Source organism: Alligator sinensis, unplaced genomic scaffold, assembly GCF_000455745.1.
Source record: "Alligator sinensis unplaced genomic scaffold, ASM45574v1 scaffold2072_1, whole genome shotgun sequence".
Classification (NCBI taxonomy): domain Eukaryota; kingdom Metazoa; phylum Chordata; order Crocodylia; family Alligatoridae; genus Alligator; species Alligator sinensis.
The window spans coordinates 110,353-122,136 of NW_005843403.1; the positions used below are offsets into that span (position 1 = coordinate 110,353).

The 11,784-nt window shown below is 43.1% G+C and overlaps 1 protein-coding gene across 1 annotated transcript in view; it reads right to left on the minus strand.

The window, feature by feature from the left end:
* LOC106723244 (MAM domain-containing glycosylphosphatidylinositol anchor protein 2-like) overlaps window positions 1–10,227 on the minus strand; it is an 87,401-nt gene extending 77,174 nt beyond the window's left edge. The window contains exons 1-2 of the mRNA XM_025195099.1: window positions 10,189–10,227; window positions 8,631–8,805 (exon numbers count right to left, since the gene is read on the minus strand). Coding sequence (XP_025050884.1) covers window positions 8,631–8,805; window positions 10,189–10,227 — 214 coding nt within the window. The remainder of the gene's footprint in view (window positions 1–8,630; window positions 8,806–10,188) is intronic.
* Between the last annotated feature and the right edge of the window lie 1,557 nt (window positions 10,228–11,784).

Below are 11,784 nucleotides of genomic sequence, written 5' to 3' on the forward strand. Positions count from 1 at the left end.
TAGAAAGAGACCCTATTCTTAAAAAGATCTTCCCAGAGCCACCCATCCTAGGCACCGAAGCTCGCCAACCTCATCACCAGAAGCAAACTTCCTCAAGCCCAGAACACACCAAAAGGATCCAGACCGCGCCAGGACAAGAAATGCAAAACCTGCCAACACATCTCCACCACCCCCACTATTACTACACCCCACAACAGAACCATCAGCATCCCAGGATCTCACAGCTGCACCTCCAGAAATGTGATATACCTCATCCAATGCCCCAAATGCCCTGATGGAAGATATGTAGGAGAGACCAAACAACAACTGCGCACCAGAATGAATGCACACCCGAAATCCATCAAAGACAGAAACACCCAACTACCGGTGGGGGCACATTTCTCACAGGAGGGCCACTCTCTCTCCAATCTCTCAGTCCTGATCCTCAAGGGAAACTTACACAGCACTTCCCAGAGACGAGCCTATGAGCTCCATTTCATCAACCTGCTGGATACTAGAGATCAGGGACTAAACATAGACATTGGATTTTTGATACATTATAATCTGCCTGGCAACTGACTCCCCCGCCCAGCCCAGCCCCTGGCTTCTTTACTTTTCATTCCATCCAGGAAGAGCACACACCAACTGCTGACACTTCCTTAGCCTGATGAAGGGTTTTTGAACCCGAAAGCTTGCTCACTAACTTTTCTCCAACTATTTGGGTTGGTCTAATAAAAGATATCAAATTCACCCAAGGAACCTTGTCTGCCTAGGTTCAGTGACAGCATTTGAAGCAGGTGTCAAGATCTAGAAGATGAACAACTTGAGTGCTCTTTGATCTAAAACTCTTGAGACACCTTTAAAGGCAACAGATGTTAGACACCAAGAATAGGGAACAAGCAGATAGCTGCAAAGGAATACCTTACCTCACTCACACTTGTGAGTGGTATGGAATTAAGTGTCTCATTGGCATACCCCAGACTTTGGAAAGAAGCTTCTGGCTTCCCAGAGATATCAGCGCAGCTTCACCTCTTGTTTCTTTATACTGCGTGTGTTTACATATGCAATCCATTTCAAGCAATAAACTCTGGTGCAGAGGTTATTGCTCCTGGGTGCACTGTTTGAGTATGCGGCGAGGACCATGATGTCTAGAAAATGCTATTTAGAGGTTTGCTTTTTGGGAATTGGCTTGTAGGTAAAGTAGATATATATTAGAATAATGGTCCAGGCCAGCAGCAAGGGTTAATTGTTTGGGTTTTTTTAAGCCTGTTTGTGCCTTCAAGGCCCACTGTGCCTGACCCAGGCAAGCAGCAAGCAGACACATAGGCTAGGATATTGAAGACATGTCAACAGCCTGGAGATCGAAGGCTGAGGCCCACCCCCACTCCCCAGTGGGGTGGGTGAGATGGTCTGGTGTTATGCCCTCTGTCCATGGTAGCCTTCGTTTCACCTCTTGTGGACACTTTGCTGCTCTGAAATCCCTCCTTTTGTATTCTTTCTCCCCTTCTGATGACTCTTCATCTCTGGGCACCACAGATTGATCTCCCTGTGGTCATCATACTGTCCACATTCAGCCCTGTCAACATATTCCTTTGTTTCACAAACCCATCACATTCACACATCCTAATTTGGGCTTTTCTGGTCTTCTCTTAATTTGGTCTGTTCCTCAAAGCTGGAAATCTCAAGGGCTCTGCAGTTGGGCACTGTGGCAGAGTCTCTTATCTGTTATGGGCCAGTGTGGTACCTGACAATCAAGACAGAATCCCAGAGTGAAGCTCATGTACTGGTCAGACGTATCTTGACTACGATGACAGCCCTGGGACTGGTAGATATAGAATTGTTTGAATTATTCTTATCTGCTATCACTGTGTGTCAATAAAATTCTCCTGTTATTGAATGGAGAGGTTGTAGTCAGTCTGAGGGGTTGGGTCTGCCCAGACCAAGGGATCTGGGTCATAAATCCAGTGCCAACAGACTGTGGCACGCTGAGCTGAGTCAGAACAGCCTCAGCTGGAAGGGGGCCTGGAGGGTCGGCCTGCCAGCCCAGGTCTTCTCCAACCTAGCTTAATGTGCTGTGGAGGGGATGGCTGGGGCATGATGGTGCCCCAGTGTGGGACTAGCCATCAGGCAGCCCCTGCGCTGAAGTACCCTCATGTCCGGGCCAGCCCCAGCATCTATACATGCATTGCCATGCATGAAAAAAAAAAACTCCACAACAGGATAGTACTTGTATTTACTAATTAGGCAACTCTGCTGTAAAGGTTTCATATAGACATGCCACTTGAGGAGTAGTTTTGCATTTCTTCACTTGCAAGACATGAATGCAAAAAAGTTTTTAAATGAGGATGTCCAGGTGTTTTTATTGTAGCCATACAAAGGCATAAGAATCATCAAAAATGCTTATCCACCAGGAAAACAGGGGTAAAGTAGCATCTGTATTTTCATTTAATTAGAGTGGTCATTAGTTGGGGGGGGGGGGGATCACCTCTCTGACTTCTTGTGCAGTTGCACGAATAATACATATCAGTTTTTACCCTTATTTTTACCTATTGCCAAACATAAAATCCATACCATCTTTAGGACCTGGTGTTTGACCGGACCCTTGGGGCCAAAATTTCAGAGAGGTTCCGTGGAGATTTGGGTGGTTGGTCCACCCAGAGCTTAAATTTACAAGGCAGCAATAGTTAAAACATTTTATATACAATAGGTAATGTCCTACATTAGATTATTAACACTTTGGTGCCAGGAAGCTCAAGACAAAACTTAATGAACAACAACCTAAAACTGAAACACTCTTCACAATTTCAGGTGCCTGAGTTCTTTTCCCTTTTCATAGTTTCATAGTAGCTAGGGTCAGGAGGGACCTGAACAGATCATGTAGCCTGACACCCTGCCACAGGCAGGAATTAATGCTGAGGTCACAAGGCCCCAGACAGGCGATCATCCAACCTCCTCTTGAATTTGCCCAAGGTAGGGGCGAGGATCACTTCCCTGGGAAGTTGGTTCCAGATTTTGGCCACCCTAACTCTAAAATATTGCCTTCTGATCTCTAACCTAAAGCTATTCTCCATCAGCGTATTACCATTGTTACTACTGGACTTTTACTACTGGACTATGCAACTATGCAGCAGCAACAGCCTCTCTTCATTAAGGTTGCAACTAAGTTTCTAGGACCATCATTATCTTGGCCTTCTGAAATACACAGACATAAGAATTTCATAGATTTCATAGACATTAGGGCTGGAAGGGACCTCGGAAGATCATCGAGTCCAGCCCCCTGCCCAAAGGGCAGGAAGTCAGCTGGGGTCATAGGATCCCAGCAAGATAAGCATCCAGTTTCATCTTGAAGGTGTTCAATGAAGGCGCTTGAACCACCTCCGGTGGCAGGCTGTTCCAGACCTTGGGGGCTCGGACAGTAAAGAAATTCTTCCTTATGTCCAGCCTGAAATGATCTTCAAGTAGTTTGTGACCATTTGACCTCGTCATCCCTTGGGGCGCTCTGGTGAACTAACGTTCCCCCAGATACTGGTGGTCACCCCTGATAAACTTGTAGGTGGCCATCAGATCACCCCTGAGCCTACGCTTTTTCAGGCTAAAGAGCCCCAGGGCTCTCAGCCTGTCAATAACACCCCCCAGCATTGGTAGGAGAAGTCTAAGACCATGATAACCTTTTATCCCATGTCTGAAGGCAACTGGACATGGATGCTCATGAAACCATGAGTCCTAACAGAAAGTATTGGTCAAAACCCAGAAGAATCATTATCTTGTCTTCCTAATTTTGTAACAAGCAAAAGAAAAAGACAGACTTGTAAAGCAACAGGACTGCTGATGCAGCAAAATGCAGGTGTGATCCTAACACACAATGGCCTGAAGGGCTAGTTAGCATACAGGAGTGGTAGTGCATACTAGCCCCAGAGTACAAGCTATGGGGACTCACAGTACACAACCTGGTTGCTAGCCCTTGTGAGACTGCTGCTCCACTGTTTTTGTGGCTTGCTAACAGCCAGACTGAGAGACCACATGTTTGCTAGCAGGTATTATCCTCATGCCTTTATTTTCCATATCTCTGTGTAGATATGCCCTTAAGCTCTGTGGCTTCTCTCACAGATCTAGTGCACAGGGCCAAAAATATGGGAATTCAAAGTAATTATGGAAGTTATTTAAAGGTTAAGTGGTAACATCAGGGTGGTTCATGGGTTCAGACAGGCTTAAAATAAGGCATTAAACGGTATCTGGAGACCTTTCACTAGAAAGCAATAGCCAAATCGTAATAAGATCCCAGCTTCTATTAAAGTGCCCAGAACTGAAGCCTCTAAGGAAACCCACAGCTTAACAGACACTGGATGCAGACTGGAGGCCAATCTGGGAGATCCAGTTGTAGGATTGAGGTCCTCAGCAATGGGGACAATTTCTTGGAGGGGCTCAACACTCAGGAGCTCCCACTGCTCTGAAAACCCAGCCCTGAGCCTGTAGCCCCTTTCTTGATGGAGACGTGCTTGCTAAGGCCACCCAGTCACTAGGAAAGCTTGGCAGTGAGAAAAGGAAGGAGGGGTTCCTGCAAAACACAAGTGCCCTTGATAAATGGCATTGCATTTGCAAGGGGGCATCCTCCACAGTCAGATGATCCTGAGTTTTCCTGGGTAACGCGCTTGGCATTTGGCAAAGGGAGGCGAAGAACATGAGAGTCTTCTAGTCAAATGAAGGGAATCTCTCTCCTTTTCCTTTCCAGTCCCCTCTCCTTTCCAGGGGAGAGGACAGTGGCAGAGGTGGGATGAATGAGGGGTGGCCAGGGGAGGAGGAGGGCATGAGGTGTAATGGAAACAGAGAAGTAGGAGCATAAGAGATGATAGAAGGAGCCATCGGGGTAGTAGAAAATGGAACAGTGAATGCAAGAGAGTTGTTTCAGGCGGCAACGGGCAGAGCGAAGGAGGTCTTTCACCCCCAGGGTGGACTCTACAAGGCATGTGAAGGTCCCTTGCCTTGCAGTCACTTTAATCTCATCAGGGAACCTGCCCAATATACAAAGCTATAGTTAGAGCAAAACAAATGACAGATACTTTGGGTTGATACCTAAGTAAAAAAGAAACAAAAGACAAAAGAAGGCGGGGAGGAGGGGAGGGAATGGTCAAGGCTGAATTGAAACCAAGTATTTGTGGGGGGAGGGGTTCAGTTAAACTTAACCACTCCCCCTCCTCCAAATTTAATTTCCAGTCAAAAAAAAAAAAAAAAAAAGGGGTTACTTTATCCAAAATAAACTATGCTGCTGTGTTTTCATGTTTTGTATTCCATTTTCACCTTTAGTTCAAATATTTTTTTTTTCAACAAGGAAGTGCCATTTTGGAACAATGCAAGAAAGAATTTTTGTTTGGTTTGTTTTCATTTAGTGTCAAACACTCGTGGTATTTCCACAATGAAACCATTCATTTAAAAGTGACAAAACAACAGTTTTCAACATTAAAAAAAAAAAAAAAAAAATTCAATCCCTCCATTGTCATCTATCACTTGGTCATCATTATTCAAAACAGTGCCCCTAGAGAAAGTGAACACCAGAACTGGTAAAATGTGTGCGCGGGTGCATGGGTGGGAAGACGAGAGGGCCAGTAGAAAACGTTTTTCATGCGCAATTCATCATTATATTTTGCCAACAAACTGTATTGGTGCCAGCAAGCCCATAGTTGAGAGATGGGAAAAAAAAAAAATGCTGTGGTTCACTTTTTGAATAATCCACCTGCGAGCTGTAAAAATACAATAGCTTTTCAAAATTTAAATCTGAAGCTGAAGATTCTCTTTATCCCTTAGATAAAGTCCTTGATCAAAAATTAATGTTACCCAGGTTGATACCTTTCAAAGGACAGACTACAAAGTAAAATGTAGGTACTTGGGAAACGCATTTCCTCCATTGTACTTTTTTTTTTTTTTTTTAACAGCAAAAACTCTGTTCAGCAGTGTTTTAGGGTTTTATGGAGAAACACATTTTATTTTCTAATTTTGGCTAAAAATTACAAATATTTAGTTTTTAGGTGTTTGGAATGAGCCTCCAATTTTGAAGGAGATGGGCTTTTTCCATGCATCTTTTCTCTTCCTCCTGTTTTATTTTGGCTAGATCCAATCTGCACTGGGTATCTTGAGGCCATCACTATGACTGGTTGCCTAGATGCATTTGAGTGTAAATATCTGAAAGAAAATTAGTGGGGAAGCACAGCTGGAACCTGAAGATTATTCCATATTCAAGAAGCAGCTTTCCATTTCAAGCATTTTTAGAATGGGTATAAGTTGTATAAAGATAATATACATCAAGTATAAAACTAAGAAAGTAGCGTGGTATATAACATGGTATATATAAAGAGGATGAAGAACCTCTTCCAAAAACCAACATCAATCTTAGCTGGAAAGGATTCAAATATTAAACAGTTACAACCATTTCCAAAACGTTGCATCTGAAACCTTGCAAAGAACAATGTTTCCAACTATTTCGTTGATCTAATAAAAGATATCATATTCGCCCAACGAACCGTGTCAACCATTTCCAAAAAAACACTCTCAGAGAACTAGCTATGCATTCCATACCATCCCTGATTTCAAAGTTACTGTCATTAAATTGCTACAACTGAGAAATGAATGATATTCCAATACATTGATATTGAGATAAGAAACTATCGGTAGCTGTAGCATTATGCAACTCAAGGGACTGCCTGTGGGTCAAAACAGCTAGCGGCATACAGCTGACTTGGTGGAGGTATCTGTTCAGGGCCTTTATGTGTAGGCAATTTGGAAAGAATAAGAACCAGAGCAGAATGTGTAAGCTCACATGTATGCCAACTGAAGGTGCCTCCTAGAGCTGAGCATAATATCATCTCTTGGTGTCTTGGACATTGAAAAATGTTGTAATAATCATTTGTTAAAGCCATCTATTAACCCTTTATGAATTATTTTAAAACCCACCATTAATATACAGAGTATGATTAAGTGGCTACACTACATAAGGCTCATCAGATGGCTAGGCAAATAAACGAGAAATGTGCTGGAAGTGTGTGGGAGAGGGAAATCAGCTAAAATACATATAATGTAATAGAAGTCTGGGCTTCTAACGTAGCTCATTATCTTAACCTTCATCAAACAAGGATAGTAGTACTGCTAAAAATCTTTTATCACCATTTAGTACTGATAAAATCTATGGCAGAGTCATGCTTCTTAGAAATGTTATTGAGACAGTCAAATTGAGAAGGGCTCGGGGAAGAAAAGCAATATGTTGGAACCCTGCTGTCTTGCTTTCTGGTCTTTTACGTAGCACCTCTAGCATCGGAAAATCCTCCAAACACATGCAAGAAGACCAGCTCCTTCTGCAGTGGTTTAAAAATGGGCTGTCCTGCTTTTCTACCCTTTGGCATCTGGTCAAAATAGGTATGGCCATGCTTATACCCATATAGGTATGGCAGGAGAAGGACTAGTAGATTTCTAATGAAACCACTTCTCATTCAGTGATGAAGGGGGGACTCTCTCATCTCATTGCCCTCCTTGCACTGTTCCAGCAAGGGGCTTTGGAAAACCCTGTCCTTTGCTACTCTGTCTAGCAGCATTAAGGGTGCTGCTTCTCAAGCAAATGTTAATTTGCAATAGCTTTCTGTGAACACTGACGGTACAGGAGATGCAATATAAATTACTTGCTTGTAAAACCTAGATCGATTGCTAGAGGTGAGAATTTCAAAAGCCCAAACAAGCATCTCAAGTTGCATATATCCCCCACTCCCATCCCCTTTCTCCATTCCCCCATACAACTGCATTCTCCTAGGCCACTTCCTCTGATCCCTTCTTGGCTTCTTTCATATAGAAAGAGGCTTGTGATTTCCTGTATTTGTGGAGGTGGGGGGTTGTGATTTCTTAATCTGTGCTCACTTCTCTGACAAATATTTAACTTCATTGATCTAGCTATTTTGGGGACATATTAAAATGTGTATATTGCATTTTTGCTTTAAAAAAGGAAAAACTCAAACGTCCATGGTGCTGCATTATGCAGTACAGTTTATCCAAAAAAAAAAAAAATCTGAGAAAAATGAATCATCAAATTTCATCGCTGTTGTTAAAGTTACATATTCAACCTGGGAATATGATCGTCATTAAAAAGGCAATTTTACTGGCAATTACCACACGGTGGAGTCCGGAATAGTGTGCTTGTTAGCAAATGCTGACATTTTAGCAGCAATCACTGTAATAGGTCAAAAGTATCAAGAAATCAGGAGAATTAGTATTTGTGGGGGGTTAAGGACTGTGCTAAGGAAACATATGAACATTAGTGAAGTCAATGGCAAAACTTCCACTGATCTCAAAGGCAGTTGGAGCAGACCCTAACTTAATAAATCTCTGGTGACACAATGCCCTTGATTTCTTTGCCCAATTTTGCAATTTCTCCTTGGGTCACCTTCAGGGTGATGAGTCGGAGGGATTACTCGCATAGCTAAAAGATGCCAAAATGGGCTCGGTGTCTTGCTTCTAAACTGTGTTTCGTGAACATGCATGCTTGTACATGAACGTGTGTGTTTGTAATTTGCATGGGACTGGCGACTTCCCGACTATTACTTAACCACATTCATATCATGCCACATAGCAGAGGAGGCAAATAAAGTCTGCTCAGAGCTTTCGGAGCCATTACTTACAGTAGACATCCACTCTTATTGACTTTATAGCTGGCGAACCCAAGCCATTTTCTGCCTTACAGTAGTAGCGGCCTCCTTGATGGCGCTGGATATTGGTAATCCTCAGAGTTTCGTTGAAGACACTTGAGTCTTGAAATCTGTCAGAGGCACTTCCTGCTGTTTTGGTCCACCTGATCTGAGCAAGCATCAAAAAAGAGTTGTTACTTTAGTTCGGTTGGTTGTAAAAGATGCACACAGTATAACTAAATACAGGGGGATTCCTTATACCAGCCAATGTCCTGAGAGAACATGTTGTACTGCCGATATGGGACTTCCTTCTACATCAAATTAAGTGTACCCACACATAATCAGACACTGCACCATAGTACATCGCAACCATATTCCTTTAGCTACACTATATTTGCAGTAACCAATTACCTGAGATGGAAATAATTCTCAAGAATATAAATGTCAGCAGCAAGGATGTATGTCTGTAGTGACTCAACCAACCATCACTAACGCATCCGTTTAAATCGCTGCAGAAAAATCCTCTGAGCAAAAATACGCAGAGCACATCAGGATTCACTCTTTGCTCTTCCTTTTAAAATGACAGCAATCTATTTTTAAAGTTTGACCTAGGTTTACACACAAAATCATCTCAATGAGCCAACAGTGGTAGCATGTAATGGCCTAAACGTTAAGTGATGCTAAGCTCATACTGAAGTCAGAGTTACGAAAATGCCACGGACCAAATTTCTATTAGGAAACATATTAAAATTAATACCGGTTGGGTGTGCATGTGCATGTGCTTTTCTTTTTCTTTTATCCAAATAGCTTCTTGCAATTTCAAGCAGCTTTGTACTTTTTTCTTTAATGGTTTAACCTTTTTTTTCTTTTACAATAATTATAAGCTCCTTTACTCCAATAAATGTTTTCCAAAAATGTGCAAACTTTCCAGAGTGAACATTTCTAGAAAAAAAAAGAAGTGACAATACAGTCGGGATGTCTAAAACTCTGTCTCTCACAAACAATGGCATTCTCTGAAACAGCTGTGCAAAAGGGAATTAGCTCTGGTAGTGAAATAAGCAGCCACTATGGTATCATTCAGTTAAAAATTGATATCATTGGATGAAAGCTGTGTTGAAAAATATCAAAGCAATTTGAAAGAGCTAAACTTTACAGTGAAAAAAATGGACATAGTGTGGGAAACGCGTCCCATGCTGTCACTCAGGTTTGTCATCACCCGACTCCACTAACTTCACAGAAATATTTCACTCCTAGGACTGTTGAGAGCTGCCCCAGCCACATGTGCATAACTTTCCCACCTCATGTTCAACAGAGATGCAAAGTCTATGTTGGACTTGCCAACAGAAACATGCAGCTTTTTGCTGAACACAGACCTCAGACAAAAATGCCTTTGGGGAAAAAAAATAAAAAAGGTCTCAAATAGTTTTCTCCCTCACTGAGTCTCCAGCTACCTCTCTGTGGCTGTTAAAGGGAATCCTTTTTCAACTAACCTCATATTGAAAAAAAAATAAAGTACTGTCCTTGCAATAGTGTCCTTGTCCTCATGCTTTACCTGTGGCAAGTCAGAGGGTGCTTTTGATGTTTCTGGCATTATGCCTGGTAGTTGCATGTGAAGACTTCCTCCCAAAGATTAGAAAATAGGTTAGGCAAACACCTGTCTAGGATGATTTTGACAGGGATGATTTTACTTTCAGCATAAGGTTTAACTAGAATCTAGATGACCTCCAGAGGGACCTACTTTCCTACTATTCTTAGGGACAGGAGCAATGCATTTAGCATGGTAATGAAGACACTGCAAACATCTAAGAACAACGTCCTGCTGGGAGCAATGCTAATACGATTACAGTTTGTTTGCTGGAAAAACCTGGAAAGGTGGCCAGCTTGTATTGACCACATAAAACTGAAGGTCCCCATCTGCACCCTGAAGGATCCTGAGTATGAGCAGAACAGGGCTGCTGTTATTCATGTTACGGGATTGCCCAGAGGGTCAACCAAGACTGGGGATTTATCAGGCTCTTGGCCTGTGGGTTTTATAAACTATACAGAGAGAGATGAGCATGAGCCTATAGTCAATGTTAAAAGCAAGGGGGAGTAGTGGATACACTGCAGGGTAGGCCTAGGATGCAGAGTGACCTAGACAAATTGGAGGATTGGGACAAAAGCAATCTCATGAGGTTCAGCAAGGACAAGTGCAAAGTCCTGCACGTAGGACGGAGCAATCCCCTGCACCGGTGCAGGCTGGGGGTGACGGGCTGGGCAGCAGCTTTGCAGAAAAGGACCTGGGGGTGACAGTGGACAATATGCTGAATAGGAGCCAGTGGTGTGCCCTTGGTGCCAAGAAAACTAACGGCATCCTGGGCTCCTTGGTAGAAGTGGTGCCAGCAGATGGAGGGAATGATTATTCCCCTCTATTTAGCACTGAAAGGCTACATCTGGAGTCCAGTGTCCACTACAGAAAGGATGTGGACACATTGGAGAGAGTCCAGTGGGCGGCAATGAAAATGGGTGAGGGACTGGGGGACTTGCGAGGAGAGGCTGAGGGAAATGGGCTGATTTAGTCTAGACAAGAGGAGACTGAGGGGGATTGAATAGCAGCCTTCAACTCCCTGCAGGGGGGTTCAAAAGAGGATGGAGCTGGACTGAGACCAGAAAGAAATGCCCTGCAGATGGATATAAACTCATGTATTTTCCCAATACATCAGGACCAAAAAGGCCAGTTGTGCACTGAGTTGGGTGAGAAGTTTTCCCTTTCCATGATCCTGAGGTTTCAGATTTGTTCCTACTCCTCATCAAGATGAACCTGAGAAACATTGCAGCTATTTGCATGAATAAGGGTGACCTATTCCAAAATTTCAGAGAGTGGGACATGCACCAATTACACAAGAGACTGAGGTTTAAGGGTGCTCTCTGCATGCGTGATTCAAGCCAGGGGCTTGATTCAAAGTCCCTGGCTCCAGGCAAGTGGCCAGGCAGTTGGTTATTCTGGAAGGCATCTCTCTTTCCAACCAGAAATTTTGTTCTGGACCTGAGCATCCTTCCCCAGGGAAAGTTCAGAGAAACCTTCCCCAATGAAGTTCAGTCCACAGAGGTGCAAGGAAGTTTGTTCTCGACTTGGGTGAGAGGGAAATATTGAGTCACAAAATTTCGG